Genomic DNA, 18,269 nt, shown 5'->3' on the forward strand with positions numbered 1-18,269 from the left:
TCAACTGAGCTCCCATGTTTCCACTGATCATCTTAACTGGAGTTCAACTGTGGTAAATTTAGATGATCAGACATGATTTGGAACGACTTACTGATATCTATGTAAGGTCCCACAGCACAAGGTGACAGTGCATGTCAGAGCATGAGGGTTGAAAACAGGATTGTCTCAAGGCACAAAATCTGACCCAAAAAAAAAACCAAACATCTGCTGCTTTGAAGGTTCCATGAGCACAGTGGCCTCCATCTGTAAACAGGAGTTTTTGAACCAGCAGGAGTCTTCCTAGAGCTGGTCACCCATCTAAACTAAGCTAACGGAGGAGAAGGACCTCAGTCAGAGAGGTGACCAAGAACCCAAATGTCAAAGCTCCAGGGGAAAAAAAAAATCCACACTGATTTTATTCCGCAGATGAGAAGCAAGCAAGGGGAAAAGTGAGCCAATTACGCCCTCTTGTGGTCACTTTCTGGAGTATTAATGCTCAACAAAAAAAATTACATTAAACACAGATATTAGAACGCCCTCTGCCAATAATAATAATATGCATAAAACTCGTGCTGCACCTTCGTCAACCTCCCTGTTTCTCGAATTTCAAGGCGCGCGGTCGCGGACGCGCTTTCCTTTTTATGACGTCGTCATCTAACGCAGGAGGACTCATGATAAATAGAGGACGTTATTATTGATTACGTTCACTTTTGATGGCTCATGCACTGCACACAGTTAAAGCACAGATCCCAAACGAGATTCATCCGTTCACTTCTGCGTGCAGCACACAACCGATGAGGTTTTGTTGGATGCAGGACAAATGGAGCAAGTTACAAGCAACACAAGCGATGAGCTTGACTCGGATGCAGGACAAACGGAGGAAGTTACAAGCAACACAACCGATGAGCTCGAGTTTTATGCAGGACTTATGGAAGAAGATCTAACCAACACAACCGATGAGCTTGACTTGGATGCAGGACATACGGAGGACAACATGACTTATGTTCCTCCAGAGGAGGATGAAACTGCAGAACCCGAGGAAGGAACCTGCAGTGATGCAACCTGGGAAGAGGGAGAGGAGGTGGAGGAGGAGGAGGAGGAGGAGGAACCGACTGCTGAACCTCAAGAGCAGGACGAGGAGGAAACCTCCGCAGCAGCACTTGGACCTCGGGAGGAGACAACGTTTGACTTTAAAGAAATCGGAGCGACTCCAATGAGCAAGACACATGGCTTGCTCACCACTGCCTACACACAGTCGTTTAAGAACTGGTCCAAAGACCACTATTTTCAACAACAGATGAAACAACGGCAAAGAGAGTTGGATTTTAAGCTTCAACAACGCAGGTCTTCCAATATCCGTCAGATGTTTAAGGAGCAGATTGCATTGACAAAGGCAAAAAGGGACTTGGAGAGACCAAAAACTTGGTCTCAATTGGGGTCCAGCTCATTTGACTCCCTCAGAACTGCCACCATGAGAATGGAGGAGATCCAAAGCAGTGATGGACAATGCAACCAATCAACAGATCATGACCACACAAGAACAGAGGAGAAAAAAGACAGCGAGTTTGTGCGCCCCCGTGGGATGGCGGAAGGAAAGGACAATGAGGGACAAGAGAGATTGTCACAAACAAGTCGCGCGAGTACCCTACAATTTAGGCACGAGGCCGGAGACAAAGAAAAGAGCCCAACACAGTCGAAAGGTAGCTGGTTCACGAGTTGTTTCAAGACAAATACAAAAAACAAATCCCCATCATCGTGAAAAGTGCACTTCATCAAGCACTCTTGGACAATGAGCTTGCCCCACTGTGTTGTGCACAATGTGCAATGCACTTTCCTTGGAGGAAATCCTTCTGTTTCTTCTTTTCTGCACTGCTTTGGTCAAATATGAAACCAGGCACTACTTTTTGTGACATTAATGGTGTACCGCGAGATTTTCCATCGTTAAAATGGGCGCCTTGGCTCAATAAAGGTTGGGAAACACTAGTTTCAGATGTGATGTTGATGTAGTTGCTGTCTTTATCCAAGTAGGGGCGCCTTATTAATATTGCTGCTATTACAGTATGTAGAGTAGCATGAAACTACAATTTATTAAATCAACAGATTTTACATTGGCAACTTTCTTGACAATTTACAGCAAAAGAAACCGATATGAAATAGCTAAGGCTGTCAAATGAACCAATCAGATACTCGCATTCACTCTTGACCACGCCCTGTTACCGTTGCTATGCCGACACGGGTCTCGATGAGTGACGGGGCAGTTAGCCAATCGTCTTTGAGCACGGTGTGAACACGGGTGCACACTGGAAACGCCGCTCATTTCTACTACGGCTGATGTCATTTACCAGACTGTTGGATGGAACATTGCGGGAGCACAATGCAATATCGACCGAGTAGTCTACGCAGGTAATAAATTATCGTTTATTAACACGCTTTATTTGTGAAGGTGTTGCCCGGTTTGGTCACGTATGGCTGTGACAGCGCTCCTCGCAGCTGACACAATTGTTTGCTAACGCAGCAAAGGTGCACTTCACCTGAAGACTCAAACATTATAGTGGACAAAATGGATGTCCAACCACACTTTAAAGTTTACTTTATATGTACCGTAGTAGAGAAACATGTTTTCTTTATTGAGGTGTACAAGTATTCAAAGTGGATAGATAAAAAGAATGCAAAGTTGAAGTCAATATTCAAATGTGAATTGTACTGACGGTTTCAGTGCTGCTATTGAAAGATCTCATGATGGAAATTTCCAAATTTACACAGTTGATACTTAATTTTCATGCATTCGTGGCAGCGTTACTAAATGAGCTCCAATTTGTCTTCTGTTGTGTCTTGTGATTCTGCTATCGGACAAATAGTTTTACATTCAAGCTCTCTGTCATTCTTGAACTAATTGCTACTTGCAAATGCTACTCACATGGTTATAAAGTCAATATTGGCTTCATGGGCCCAAAAAGGTTTTTTGGTCCATCTGGTGATCACAATTCATTGATGCAGTTGACATCAAAATTTCACTCAATTGCATTGCATATTATTTCACAATAGAAGACCCAGGTCTTCATTTTATTTATTTGTCATTTATTTATTCTTTTAGTACAGGTAGAGGCGCACGCAGGACCTTCGAAAGACTTCTTTGTTTGCCAAGGTCTTCTCAATTTCGTGGCCTGTCCTATTGACGCTTGCTGAATAGTTCTAAAGAGCAAGAATGTGCACATGCTTACAGTCATGCGAAGTTGATTGACCTTACCCAATGAATTTAAGGATACTTTCTGTGATCTTTGTCTTTCTGGAACATTTTGTGTGAATGCTTTAGTTGTGTGACCCTATTCTGCAAAAACGGAACCAAAAAAAGAAGAATGAGTCCAATGTTTTATTGAAAAGAAAATTGTGGTTCACCGAAATACTGTTTTACGCTTGAGGCTGTGAATGTGTCCAGCCAAGGTGCCACAGATGGTATCCTGGGGCTCTCTGGTTCTGGCTCTGTTTCTGGGTTACTCGTTCATTAATTGCCTCACTCTGTATGATGATCAATTTGTATTTTCGGGGGAGGAAAAATGCAAAATGAATAAAGCAAATCAGAAAATAACAACACACACAGACAGACCACAATACAATCTAAAGTGAGTCATTAAATACTACAGTCAATGGCTACTAGTGTATGCACGCTTGTGACGAGGCTTGCTTGTTGTCTGCGGCACAGTTGTGCTTTCTCGTGAGCTGAGCTGAGCTGAGCTGAGCTGCTGCTGGTGCAAGCGATGCCTGCCTGCCTGCCTGCCTGGCACATGGCGCAGTAGTGCTGTATAGACAAAACTACATTCACGCAAGGACAATGGCCAGACTGCCTGGCCTATGATGATCACTCACTGATTTTTTTTCCCATAATCCTCTCTTAGTCAGTCAAAGAAAAGTCTTTATCCATTTAATGTCAAAGTTAAAGTCTGCTTTATTGTCAATTTCATCACATACAAAGAGACTAATGTGACTAATGTATTAAGTATTTTATTTTATTTCCATACCTTTGTTCCAAAACAGACATTATTTTAAAATGACAATGCACAGACAAATGAATGACTACAAAAAAAATGAGAGTTGCTTGCTCACACCCATTTGACTTGTCTTTTGACCCCACTGGACGTCCTGGATGCACAATGCACAATTCCCGCTAAGATAAAAAGCTCAGTCTGCCAACGCAGCGGCTAGCAGCTTCTTTGAAGGTGTGAGCTTTAACACGCGTGCAACACAAGCTGCCATTTGTTTTCATGTTAGGAGATTGCAGCTCACTGAGAAATCAGGCCTGACACAATATGCCGTGCTTTGCCAAATTGAGGGACGCCTGATTTAATGGGTAGTGACGGTTCCCACTTAAGTGCAATTACTACAGTGTTGTGTTACAAGCTAACAGAAACTACCAATGCCAGTTTGTCAAAAATGCTTTCTTAGAAATGGCGTTTGTTTCATGGTTTTCTACTCTCCATCTTGAAAATGGTTGCATTCAAGGCTATGTGTTTTAGTTTTGTCTGTCCTTATCCTACTGATTTTACTTGAAGGTTTTTTTTTTGTTTTTGTTTTTTTACTGCTAGCAATCTGTGTAGTGTTAGACAGTCCAAGTTTGGCTGCACTCTGTGAACAGATTACACTTTGGAATGTCTCCACTTGTTTTTATCATCCGCTGCACCATCCCCCTGTTTTCAAACCGCGTTTTAAGATTTAGAGTTGTTCGTCTACATCGCCTATGGAAGCAGGTGGAAGGGTTTTGTTTTTCAATTCCGACCAGTTGATGAGTTTGAACCACGCAAGTACGTGGAGTAGACCCACGCACAAATTCATCCTCTCCTTGGTGGGTCTTCCACTTCCACCATGCCTCCTCCTCCTCTCTCAGCCTTTTTCCTTGGCTCATCCCATCTTCTGGGATTTTCTTCTGAAGTCTTTTCTTAATTCCCCAGGATCATCCCTCCTCCACCAAATGTGTCTCCTGTGTTTTCATGAAGACATTGCTATCCTAAACCTTCGCAGCCTTTACGCCACAGTCAAGCTTGCAGTTCACAGTGGGGGGGGGGACATAGCCCCCTACCACAGTCTATTAAGACGAGATGAACCGACAAAATATGAAGCAAAGTTCTAACGAATGTTCTTGCTTTCCTCTTGTATTACAGAGCATGGTGACTGTCCGCTGAGTGATGATGGCTTTCTTCCAGAACAACTTCTGGGTGAGTGTCTCGATAGCTGCAAAATTGATGAAATTAAAAAAACAAAATTAGTTTAATGTGTTTTTTGAATGACTACATTTAGCACATCTCAATGATGCCCATTTTTTATATATCTCAATAATAAAACAAGTTTAAAAGAGAATGGCAATACTGAAGCACCAGAATGTTATATTGATCAAAATATGCATCATCAATTGATTAGGCGAATCATTTTTTTGCCCATGTCTCATGTTGTTCTATCTCAGCCTGTCTTGAATTTGCTCAGATCCTATTTTCAGCATTACTTAGCAGGAAAGCCTTTATGGGAAAAGTTGCCCTGTTGAGATTTTACACATTTTTCACATCCACCTCCCCCTCTCCATACTTTCTTTTCTCCCTTCAGTCTCTTCATTATGATGGTAATGGGCTCCCTCGTGCGGAACCAAAATGCTCAACTTCATTAATGAATAAAAGTTGAACAACGGGTTTGTGTAATTCACACTTAAAGAATTGTCATTTTTTGCAGATGCTCGAACATTGATATAACTATTGTGAGGATTTTTTTTAGCTCTTTGGTCTGCCTCACAAATATTAAATATGAGGCTAAATCAACCCCCGAGGATTTACCATCTGTGTTCATTGATGTCGCCAAGCAGTCTTGAGGAAAAAAAGCTCTGCGGATTGCTAACTTCTGATCAACACGTCAAATGTCTTGTCCATTAAAAAAATGTACACGACATTACAATTGGTACACATAAAAAAAAAAAAAAATACTCAACGTAGGTTATTTGAAAATGAAATGAAAATGGCAAAGCTGAAGTTGCCTTCTCGTGAAGTGAAAGACAAATTTTGAGCCTGCCGTCATTTCTGTCAATAGCAAACGCCTTGAGTTAATATTTGCATCCATTTGCCTTTTCAAAGTGCAAGTGTTTACATTTACGATTGTTAATACTGAATGAACAGGTACGGTGGACTGAGTGTGTGTGAGTGTGTGTGTGTGTGTGTGTTGCTGGCTTTGAGTGGCAGCTCATCTGTTGCGAGGGCATCAGGTTGCAAGAGCAGAAGCCTGCCAGCTGCTTACACAGGACAAATTCTTCGGGGAGTAATCAGCAGTCACTCCAAGCCCTTTCAGACAGTCAATATTAGATTGGATCTTCGCCATTAAAACAACAACAAGAAGAACCGTTTTGTCGTTTGGAGAATTCGCTCTATGAAAGCACCCAAAACAAACCAGTCGTGGAAGTCACAATTTGTTTGAACCTTAATCACATTCAAGCATAATTGATTGGTTATAAGGACTCGGCTCAGAAGTTGCCTTTTTTTATTTTTTTATTTCATGCATGAGCTGACAAGTAGTCATCAAAAGTGCCAAAGCTGCTTCTTACTGGCGGCTTCTACACAGAAGCGTTTGTTTTGCCAAATACGCCAGTCTGCATGTCTCTGTGTAGTGTGTGTGCGTGCGTGTGGTCAATCCCTCCTCGCCATTCCAGGCATTCCCCCGCTACCTGAGAATTGCTCTGTTCTTCTCCGATTCAAACTTGAGAACCTTACGTGCACAATTAGCACTTTGAAAAGGCAGCTCGCGATACAACGCAGATTTTTTTGTAAAAACAAATCAACAGTGTGTCTTAAGCAATTTCAAATTTTGACCACATGCGATTTGTTGATGCGCCGTTTGCTGGCAGGCTTTCATGTGTGTTATTTGTGCCTGGGCAGGGGGAGAAGAATGGCGGCTTTGACGTGCTTTACCACAACATGAAGCACGGCCAGCTGGCAACCAAGGAACTCGCCGAGTTTGTTCGCGAGAGGTAAAGTTTGGGCCTATTTGTGAGAATCTGTGAGGGGAGAAATGTCCACCCCAAAATGGACTCGGCAACTGTGATGTCATTTTCAGTCGACCCTGAACCTCTTTAATTCATATTCAAAGAAACATGAATCAGAACACTGTGTTTGAACAAGTTGGACTGCACAGAAGCTATTACGGTGAAAATTTAATTAAAATGTATGTTTGATGATATTGGATCTACTCCAATTAGCTGTGATTAAATTGAGACCTGTAATGAGCTACCGCCGGGGAGGCACACGGGGAGTGATCAAAGATTGTGAGGACCTGCACACATTCCTTATCTGCTGAGACGGACAACAAATCAGCTGCCAACGAACGAACGAACGAACGAAAAGTGCAGTATCGCTTCCGTTGTGCCGATAAAGTTCATCCGTCTTCATCTGCCTCTGCATTCCCCAAAGTCGTTTCTAATAAGACTACATATTTCAGAAAAAAGAAAACCTACTGGACCAATTTTATATTGTTGTTGTGACAGTCTGTCAAAAATGGTGAATTTTACAGCGCTCTGCAGTAAATCCCTATTAGAAAGCCATTCAAGTCTGATGTTGACCGTTAATAATCTGTGGTTAGAAGCAGTGTCATCCATGAAGCGTGTTCCTCTGTTTTGTGCTAGCTATGTACATAATAAACATGCTTTTTTAAATTCATGTTATTGATTACATTGTGAATTCAGAGAGACGGCACAAGACGGAACCGTATGTTTACAAAAAGCATCTTTGATGAACGCCGCCCGCCATATGTGTGTTTGTCTTAAACTCAGAAGCAAGTTGTTTTTTCCCCCCCTTTAGATATTTGGATCAATATTGCTGCATTCTTTGCCCTTAGGCTCTACAGATTTCTTTTGAAAGTTTAATGTGCAGCCTTTCTCAATTAGTCCATGAATCATTTCAGCATGCCTTATATAATACATCGACCTAGCATTGACTTTCTCTTCTGTAAAATCTGCATTCAAAATATGTGGCCTTGGTAAGGGTATTGCGTGCAACTGCTTTTGGACTTAAGTGACAGGAATCGAAAGTAAAGATTATGCACCAAGTCTCTTCCCGTTGCAGTTTTGCTCTGCAGACGTGCGCAGCGTATACACACGCGCACACGGGTCTGCAAGGTACTGCAGGGTTGAGGTTTCCATGACTACCTTTAAATAAGAGCCAGTCATTGTGGGATATTCTGCTGATGTTTGTTTTTTGTCCCCCCCCCTCAGAGCTGCCATCGAGGAGACTTACTCCAAATCCATGGGCAAACTGGCTAAGATGGCCAGCAACGGAAGCCCGCAAGGGTGAGTGAAAATACAATCAATTGTGGACCATTGGAAGGGCGCTTTAGAAGATCCTTGATAATAAACAGTGCCATGGCTGCATCTAAGATATGGATGAGTACCATCTGCTCAACCAAATGTTCACATTTGTCCCTTCTGTACTGATTAAATAATCCAAGTACTTACACCATATTGTCATTTGTGCTGTTTGTGCTATTTATTTTTTGGGGCCCAGGACGTTTGCACCCATGTGGGATGTGTTCAGGGTGTCTTCTGACAAACTGGCTCTCTGCCATCTTGAGCTCATGAGAAAGATGAACGATCTCATTCGGGACATCAATAAGTACGGTGATGAGCAGGTCAAAATTCACCGCAAGGTATACATATCAATGGGAATGCCCAACTTTTTTTTCTTTTTCCCCCAAGTCTTGTCATGTATTGTGCATGTTTTTTCAGACAAAAGAAGACATGGTGGGGACTGTCGAGGCGGTGCAGGCACTGCAAGTTCAGAGTGGCCACCTTCAGAAGTCCAAAGAGGGTTACCATGCCAAATGTTTGGAGCTGGAGAGGCTCAGGAAGGAGGGAGCGCCACAGAAGGAACAGGAAAAAGTTAGTTCCTACTTCTTTTTAAAAGACTTTAAGCTATGTTAAAATCAATTCTTTCCCCCCCCCCCCATTGATATTGGGTTTTTTGAGTAAACAATGTCGAAATAAAGTTTTATCGTCTTCTCTCTCTCTCTCTCTCTCAAAAGGCCGAGCTGAAGTCTAAGAAAGCAGCAGAATCATTTGCACTGTGTATTGAAAAGCACAATCGAGTGGGAGGAGAGTTTGAACAAAAGATGAACGAGTCCGCTCAGGTCAGCTCTAATTCCGAGACCCCTTTGCCCATTTTTTGGGGGAGGTGTGTGGAACAAAAAAGAAATTAGGTATTCCTGAACTCGCGGTTCATATGGTCTGTAACTTAAGAACATTAGTCAACATTATTCCCCCCCCCCCCCCCCCTAAAAAAAATTGATATCTCTTCCATTGGTAACACAATGGTGAAAATCAGAAGATTTTTCTAACTAAGATCTCAGTGCACTATGAATAAAAAAAAAAAAATTGAGTGTCTATTGTGTTTCTGTAGAGGTTTCAGGAAATTGAGGAAGGCCATTTGCAACAGATGAAACATTTGATTAAAGCTTATTCCCACTCCATTGAAGACACTCATGTACAAGTTGGCCAGGTATGTTTGACACTTTGACCTCATGTCACACATCATTTGTTAAATGTCATCATTTTCTGCTCTGCTGCAGGTCCATGAGGAATTCAAGCAAAATGTAGAAAATATCGGCATCAATACCCTCCTCCAGAAATTTGCCGAGCTGAAGGGCACTGGCAAGGAAAGGCCCGGTAATTAAGTCACAGAATATTTCTAGCAAAGTAAAATCAACATGCAAGAAGTATTTAAGCAGTATGTATTGACTAAATATGGGAATACAAAAATGTAAAAAAGTGTTATATGTGTGTGCTGCAGCTGTAGTGAGTTTTGAGGAGTACATGACAGCCATAGCACCCGAGGGCGGAAAGAAGAGTCGGGCCAAAGCCTTCCGAATCCCCGGACTGGGCAAGCGGGACAAGGAGCCGGACTCCACGTAAGCACAATCGTCCTTGTCCTGTTTTTTTTTTTTTTTTTCCCTCATCTGATTGGCTCTAGTCTTTGCTGTTGGCTTTAATTTGTGTTATTGAACAATGAAAGCAAATGGATTTGTTTTGCAGGGATTCTGCTGTGACTGAGATACCGGTCAGTGTTCCATTTCATTCACAGCCACCACAGCAGCATGGAATGTTTACTAAATTAGGGTGTTGTAAATGTAAAATAAAAATGCAATATGATGAAACTGTTGATTAAAATCAGCACCAATATTTATGAAGAATTAATTGCTGCATTATATTTTTGTCAGGCTGCTGTGCTTGAGTTTTTTGGATTATTTTTTTTTTTTTCCCAGAATTCACCGTTTGATGTAGACGATGAAGGATTTGTCATCCGAGCTGACAGCACTGCGAATGATATCCTTTTTTCTGCTCCAATCATTTGGACACGCTGGAATGTTGAACTTTTACGAGTGTACAAAAACAGAGTCATGGCACGGGCGTCTCTTTCCGTTTATGGTTGCTAACGCTCGCTCCCTGGTCCTGACAGCCTCAAGATAACAACTGCTGTGGTGAAAATAGAGACAGGAAGTGGTTGATATTTTGCAAAAATAAGCTCCTACCCATGCTGTGATGTGCAATTGCCTCAGTTACGCTTTTGCACCTCTTTCTGTATTTCTGCATTTGCTCTGATTTCATTCAACTCGCAGAGAATCCAATTATTATTTTTCTTTCTCCTCTCCAAGGCCTCGGTCCCAGTACAGGAACTTGGGCAATATAAAGCCATCCTAGTAGTTGTTTTTCCTGCTCATTCTGTGGATGCTATTCTTTTCATTTCTTATTTGACACTGCATTTTCCTTGACTCTTCTTGTCACGCTGCTCTAAAGAGAAGGACAACAACTTCTATTCCAGCGACTCGGACTTTGATGATGACGAGCCCAAGAAGTTCCAGATCCAGATCAGACCGGTGGCCAACAGCTCCCGCAGTAATGCCGCCGCCCGTGAGAAGGAGCTGAAAGCTACTGTGGGAACGCTTACCTTGCCACCCAATAGAGGGGTATATATTTATTTTTTTCATTAAAAAAACCCCAAAAAGATGCAAAATACTAAAATATCTTTCTCTTTTTCTTTCAGGTAAAAGTCAAAAGGCATCTTTCCAGTAAGTTTTTTTTTTTTTTTTTATGCTTTTGGACTGTCCCATACATAAACCCTGAGGAAAAAGTGAATATTTATATAGGATATTTCTAACCTTCATAAAAAAATGAAATTAATTTAAAAAAAAAAAACTATTTCAATACATTTGACATGTCAGCGGTTCGATCACACGATGCTGCAAACTTGAATGATTCTGACTGTTTGCCTTGATAGGAAACTCGAGCACAGGCGGACGTACAGATGATGAGGGCACCTCTTCTCGAGGTTTTTTTCATTTATTTGCTTCTCTATGATGTAGTTTTGTTTTGTGTGGAACGCGGCTTATTGTCGACTTGTCCGGCCGGCACCCCCTGGGTGCCCTGAAATTGTCGTTGCTGAGTCACATTGTGTTTTGTAATTTGAGATGGTGAGCAGGAGGGCCTGCGCAGGTCAACTTCCAGTCCAGACCACAGCAGGTGAGATGAGCTCTGCTCTTCTTATCTTCTCATTCTAGCGTATCTGTTGCAAATGGTGATTTTAGTCTATGCAAATGCGACTCGCATAAAATCACCTAAAGATGGGGCACTTCAGAATGGTAACCTTTTATTTATTTTTTCTTCTTCCTCTTGAACAGATTGAGTTCTACAGCATCCGGTACCGACAGTCTGTTTGGGCCGCCTCTCGAAACAGCCTTGAAATTCAAAAGCTTTAGTGGTCGGGGACAGCTCCAACAACAAAGTTCCTTTGGTGCCTCTGAATGTGAGATAAACACATTTGGTAGTTGACTTTGGAGACTCTGCTCATTGTGTGGCACATTAACTGCTGGCTTTTTTTTTTTTGCACCAGATGCTGCCTTTTCATCAGACTCTTCCTCACCAGAGAACATTGAGGACTCGGGTTTGGACTCCCCCTCCCTTCAGCCGCTCGACCCCTCCCCTGAGCCGGCGGGCTGGGCGGCGTGGCCTCCCGTTTCACAAAGCAAAGAACAGACACAAATACGAGGGCGACCTGCTGCTGACCCTTTCCTCTCAGCCTTCTGTGAGCCCTCCCCTGCTCAAAGTCCTCATCCGCAGGATGACCCCGTGACCGCCGTCGGTTCTTCCCGTTCCTCGAGACGCCCCTCAGACGTGGACTCCTCCTCGGCCGGGCGCTTCTTCCCTGCTTTCCAGCAGTCCTTCCCCTCAATGGAGATGGAGTCAGCGGTGTGGAACTGCAGACATCACCCCGAAGATCCCTTCTTTGCCGCTTTCGACAGGAACGTCACACAGGAGACCTTCAAGCTGGCCGACGCCTGGCCGCGCCATCCTCCACGCCCGACCCAAGAAGGACGAGGAACGGAGGCGCGAGGGGACCCCTTCTCCATCCCTGGCGCTGACACCAAGCCGCTCCCGCCCCCTTCTTCCTCCTCCTCCTCATCCACCTCATCTAATCGTAAAAATAGGGAGAGAAAACGAGACCGAAGCTTACCGCCGCCGGTGTCTTCCGATGACCCGTTTGCCATCACCATGATCGGAAGCCCCACCCACCAGTCGTCCCTGGCTGCAGCAGGAGGAATAATCCCCCATAGCAACAGCAATAAGCTCACATTTGATAACAACATGGAATCTTTTGCTCCATCTCAGCCAAAGAAGGAACTTGCCAACTGGAATTCTCTCCATAACCCGTTTAGCGAGGGCTCCTCCGGACAGCCGAGCAATTCCAGAGCAAACGACGCGGGACTAGGGAAAGGAGACTGTGTCGGCGGCGAGAGGAGAAAACATCGCTCGTCAGAGAGCGAACCTCGCCGCAACGCTCCTCCGCTCACGAGACATTCTGGCCCGCAGGAGGATCTTTGTTTCTCCACGGACAAAGACCAAGACTGTCTGGACATCAACACGCCCCAGCCTTGCAGTGTCATCTCTCACAAGGGTATATGGATTTCCTCAACCTAGTATATCAGGTCACATGTAAACATCAATTGAAATGTGATTGTGTGTCTTTCCAAGGTACCAAACACAACTTTAGACATCAATCGTCTGACGTGGTTACGGCTGCTCTTTCCAGGGCCAACAAGAGCAAGAAGAGCGCCAATCTCCTCAGCGGCACTGACAGAGTAAGTAAGATACAGTCAAATACATTTATTTTGCCACTTGTGTGTTTGTAGCCTTTTTTTCTGAAATGTAAGAACATGATCATATTTCCTTTGAATGATTGCCACCTACTAATGCAGAGCCTTCCCTGTCCTCAGTCTCAGTCCCGGTCGTTGTGCTCCTCGCCTTTGCCGGAGCCCAGCGCCTCCCTCACCTCCTCGTCTTCCTCCAGTCCCAGCGAGTGGGGACCTCAATGTAGGGACGTCGAATGGGCAGGACAGAACCGAGCCCCCAGCCCTGCCCGGGTGCGGCAAGCCTCACCTTTGCCTTACCCGCTCCAGGACCAGCCGCCGAGAAAATGTAAGCCAGATTCAGAGCAGTGAAATGTATTCCGTGACGTAGTCTTCACCTGATAAGACTACTCGAATGAGTAAACGCCCTAACTTTTTTGCAACTTGATGTGGTCGTTTCCAGTGCACTTGTCCCGAGGCCCCAGTCCCCTTTCCCTCAGCACCCAGGAGGCTTGGCCCGTGGCCGCCGCCATCACCGAGTACATCAACGCTTACTTCAAGGGCGGACAACACAATCAGTGAGCTGGACGTTGTTTTCATTGAACGGCGCCGGTTCTCCGCTGTCAAATGACAACCATCTTGTCCTTCCTCCAGGTGTCTGGTGAAGATCACAGGCGATCTGACCATGTCCTTCCCGGCAGGCATCAGCCGCATTTTCACAGCAAAGCCCAACGTCCCTGTGCTCAGCTTCCGACTGGTCAACATTTCCAAAATAGACCACTTCTTACCGAATCAGAAGCTTCTCTTCAGGTTTTTATTTATTTCCTTTTCCTTGCGGAATGAGCCGCTAGCAGCACAGAATGGTGTCTGTGCGCACACAGTGATCCGTCTCAGAGTGACCCGGAGGCCCGAGACTTCTGGTTCAACATGCAGGCCCTGCAGGTGTACTTGCAGCGGGAGGCTGAACTCAACCCCCAGGCCTCTTACTACAACGTCGGACTGCTCAAGTATCAGGTAAGATCAATATTTATTCGTAAGATCAATATTTATGTCATTGTTTTTTGGGGGAAGTTTCACGTGTCAGATGTGTGGTATCGGCACGCGGTATCGCTAACTACTCAAGGATTGACTTTGTGTCGCTCCTCACGTTTCCTAGTCAGGCTAGCAAGTTGTTGATGTACGTGCAGGTGTCATCTCAGGATCCAGCCCGGGCTCCTCTCCTGCTGTCGGCGGAGTGCCAGCGCAGCGGCACAGTGACCCGGGTGTCGCTGGACTACCATTGCTGCCCCGTCACAGCGCCGTCCACTCAGCTCACCGCCGTCCAGGTGCTGCTGCAGTTGGACCACACGGCGGCCGACCTGCAGTGTCAGCCGCCTGCCTCCTGGTGAGCCAACGAGAATTGGAAAATGACCTGTCCGTTTCATAATGACAATATTAGAAATGAATTATTGGCAGCAGTGATGAGGAAGTGGCAGAGTCCCAGTTGGCACTGAAAGCTGTCAACATGCTGACCCTCAGCTGGACAGGCCACTCAGTACGTTTGTTTTGAGGGCTGCTCTAGATGCTAAAAATAGGAACAGCAGATGACAACATGGCGTTTGGACGACGAGAGAGAGAGAGAGAGAGAGAGAGAGAAGGTCAAAGAGTCAGCGAGTGTTTTTGTGCCTCTGCAGGAACGCCGAGGATAGACGTCTGCTGTGGAAGCTTGCCAACCTCTCGCCCACCAACCACAGCAAAGGTCAGAGCTAAGAGGGAGGAAATTAAACAGCTTAACATTTCCCCCCCCCTCCCCCTCCCATATCCAATCTGCATGGCATCATTGGCAGAATTCCCTTGATTGCCTCTACAACTGTGTGTCGTTGCGGTGCCCTCGTGCAAAGCAGATCTTAAGTTGCTCCTGAAAAGCATGAATCGCCTTGGAAACGGCTTTCTTCCTTGTATTTTTTGAAGTTGCAGAGGCCTGTTCAAATGGGAGGCTTAGGCTTAGCACGGGAAGTCATAGTCTCACCTAGCAGTGTTTTATACTTACATACTGTAGAAATAGTAGCAAGAATCTCGGAGTAAGTGACAGCCGTGCAAACAGGTTTGTACTTGCCTATAGATTCCATATGATGATGTAAAAGCATTTTCTTTCTATTAGACTAAATGAAACTTTTTCCCTCACTTTCAATTATAGCAGTATTTTTATACGACCTGCGGCCGTAAAAAGCCATTTTCTTCAGACGCGGCAGATCTGACTGGATTGTGTGCCAATAGGCTCGGGGACTCTGTGTGCCAGCTGGCAATGTTTGGAGGTCCCTCGCGGCCCCCCGCCCAACCTGGCCGTTCAGTTTGTGGGCTCCGGGGCCTCTCTGTCAGGTATGGACGTGGAGCTGGTCGGCAGCCGCTATCGCATGTCGCTCATCAAGAAGAGATTCGCCACAGGTGATGCTTTGATTTAGACCCCGAAAAATAATTCATTTTTTAATGAATACAATTAATTTGACACTTTTCTTCTCCACTGTGTGCCCATTAGGAAAGTACATGGCAGGCTGCACCTTGTGAACATAATGACATCCTTGGAGCTTCTGAGACGTTTGCTACTAGGTCAATGTTGAAGGACCACGAGCACTTAATTGTGACACTGTTTCTGCTGCTACGGTCTCTTTATTGTCTCTTGTGTGTTCATTTTTCCTGGAGAAAATGTTCTTCCTTGTTTCATCCCTTTATACTACTGGACTGCAAACTAAGCTAAACGTTAAAAGTTGACTCTTGGTGTACAGGGAAGCATGTATTGAGTAATAACTTAAGCATAGTCTGAGTGGCAATTGAACACTTAAGTGATCTAAAGAGTAGGAAGTGACTGGCATATCCTAAATGATTGAACAGGGTCATTGTTATATCTTCTTCTGTACCTTCAAAAAAAAAAAGAAAGAAGCAATGTTTGCATATCTGCTGTTTGCTCCAAAAGGAGGCTTTGTGATATTTAATAACAACAACAAAAAAAGAATCCATGTAGTCAGTCATCTTTGGTTTATGCCAGTTTATTATTATTACACATTGTGACCAGGTACAAAATACAACTGAATTAAGCAGTTTACCAACCACCATGTGTCCTTGGGCTAGATTAAGTGGCGGTTTCAAAATACACAAAATAAGGGTTCAGTATACTTGTAAGAGGACCCAAATCTAGTTCCATAAATAAAGAATCATCGGCCAAAGATCTAAAACAGTCTTACGAAACTTTCAAAAGAACAGCCAGAAATGAGCTTTCAAACGCACTTAAAGGCAAAGGACGGACAGGAATACATCTCAAATAGCCTTAAATAAGTCCGTACAAAAATGGAGGGGAGAATAGGAGTAAGCACAAAGAATAGTTCATCCAACTAGGAACTATTCTTCATACTTAAGCTATCAATCACACGCAAAGTCTTATTGGTTACCAAACATTTTTCTTTTTCTTCAGATACAATGAGGAGAGAAATGAGGCCACTGAGCACACGTTCTACATAGAAAGATATACTGAATATATAATTTAGTAAAATGGTAATCCTCTGCTAAGGCGCTCTGAAACGGGCCTCCTGAAGATTCTGGCTTGCTACGACAGGTCTGTGATGGGTGGGGCCCAGACGAAAACTATTTACACTCAAGGCCACATTGACTCAGCCTCCCACACCTCCATTACATGAACCGAGAAATCTATTGAGGTAAAACACAATAACTTGCCCTATGGTTACCAAAAATGAAAGTAAATGCAACTAGATCTGCTGCAAAGCCATTTGTGTTTATTCGCTCTCTAATTTAAGGTCCATACACGAGTGCACTCCATCCATCCATCCATCAAAGGTAACGCTTGTCCCCACGGGGGTTATGGGGTGTCCTGAAGCCTAACCCAGCTTTATCGGGCAGCAGGCGGGTTGCCAGCCATGCAAGCATGCTAACCAGTGCTCCACTAATCTTCACCTTTAAAACCATTGAGGACTCTTGGAAAACATGTTGGAACGTGGCCCCGAGGACTAGAGCTCGCCACCTGTGACCTTTGACTATGATATTTCCCTAATAAAGTGGCCTGTTATTAGGTACACTTGAAAATGGCGGTGTACCTAATGGAGTGTCTGTGTGATTCCATCGTTAAGTGCAGGTGCGTGAAAACTTTTAGCTCCTTTTGAACGTTAAAGAATGTATTGAATGTGTTGTTAACATTAACAGGTCGTTATGAATCAATAAAAGCCTGCGACTTTGTATTCGTTGAACGAATCGTTCGAACGAATCGTTTGAGTGAACCTGATTCTAAAGATTCGTTCACCTAAAAGAACTGGAATGCACATCACTAGTCCGAAGCAACCCTTTCCACAGTAGTCACCATGACAGGCGACCACCTGGTGGCGTTAGTGTGCGTTCAAACGAATCGTTTGAGTGAACCTGATTTTAAAGATTCGTTCACCTAAAAGAACTGGAATGCACATCACTAGTCCGAAGCAACCCTTTCCACAGTAGTCACCATGACAGGCGACCACCTGGTGGCGTTAGTGTGCGTTCAAACGAATCGTTTGAGTGAACCTGATTCTAAAGATTCGTTCACCTAAAAGAACTGGAATGCACATCACTAGTCCGAAGCAACCCTTTCCACAGTAGTCACCATGACAGGCGACCACCTGGTGGCGTTAATGTGCGGAGCGCCGTTGGACGATCAGGAGAAGAAGATTTGAATCGATGGCTGTGACGTCAGGGCTTTAGGTCAATTGAAGACAGGTGTGCTCGCTCAAGGGGAGTTATCATATGCAGGTCCCACCAAGCGCGTGGCGGCGCGGCGGACGGTTTCTCAGGTGAGCGAGCATGCTAGCAAATGTTTGTCGTCTCCTGCCGTTTTTCACGACGGACGCCGTGTTTGTTGCACGATTGGCACGCTTTGTTGGAGGTAAATTGTAGGCCGCAGGCAATTCAGCCCGTGCGCAAATGTTTGCAGTTTCTTACGATGCCATTTTTTATTTCTTGCAGGATTTTCGCTGTCCAGGGAGTGCACGCCACACTCGACGTTGCGTCGCGTCGTTGCGCGTTTTGGTCGTTTTGCCGCTACGGTATTTCAAATGTCTTTCGCGTTTTTTTGTTTGTTCTTTTTTTGAATCCTGGCCAGCGTTTTTTCATTGGTTTGTGGAAGGTTCGTAAATGACGCCGCC

The 18,269-nt window shown here is 44.4% G+C and overlaps 1 protein-coding gene across 1 annotated transcript; it reads left to right on the forward strand.

Moving 5' to 3' along the window:
- The first annotated feature begins 2,154 nt into the window (after positions 1 to 2,154).
- fcho1 (FCH and mu domain containing endocytic adaptor 1) lies at positions 2,155 to 16,197 on the forward strand. Its single transcript, XM_049720103.2, has 27 exons — positions 2,155 to 2,382; positions 5,133 to 5,186; positions 6,882 to 6,973; positions 8,213 to 8,287; positions 8,502 to 8,643; positions 8,723 to 8,875; positions 9,019 to 9,123; positions 9,393 to 9,491; positions 9,562 to 9,658; positions 9,783 to 9,900; positions 10,025 to 10,049; positions 10,255 to 10,315; positions 10,775 to 10,956; positions 11,034 to 11,058; positions 11,268 to 11,318; positions 11,458 to 11,509; positions 11,668 to 11,792; positions 11,880 to 12,941; positions 13,019 to 13,125; positions 13,261 to 13,462; positions 13,577 to 13,691; positions 13,768 to 13,923; positions 13,995 to 14,127; positions 14,301 to 14,497; positions 14,787 to 14,851; positions 15,370 to 15,537; positions 15,629 to 16,197. Exons 2-27 carry the CDS (start codon positions 5,157 to 5,159, stop codon positions 15,655 to 15,657), a joined length of 3,666 nt encoding a protein of 1,221 aa, XP_049576060.1. The 5' UTR covers positions 2,155 to 2,382; positions 5,133 to 5,156; the 3' UTR covers positions 15,658 to 16,197.
- Positions 16,198 to 18,269: the final 2,072 nt, after the last annotated feature.

This window comes from Syngnathus scovelli, chromosome 10 (assembly GCF_024217435.2).
Source record: "Syngnathus scovelli strain Florida chromosome 10, RoL_Ssco_1.2, whole genome shotgun sequence".
NCBI lineage: Eukaryota > Metazoa > Chordata > Actinopteri > Syngnathiformes > Syngnathidae > Syngnathus > Syngnathus scovelli.

Excerpts from the sequence above, each read along its gene's own strand:
- fcho1 (XM_049720103.2), top strand. The coding sequence starts at position 5,157 with ATGATGGCTTTCTTCCAGAACAACTTCTGG. Across the intron at positions 8,644-8,722 it reads AGGTCAAAATTCACCGCAAG|ACAAAAGAAGACATGGTGGG; the intron begins GTATACATATCA and ends ATGTTTTTTCAG. Across the intron at positions 10,050-10,254 it reads CTGCTGTGACTGAGATACCG|AATTCACCGTTTGATGTAGA; the intron begins GTCAGTGTTCCA and ends TTTTTTTCCCAG.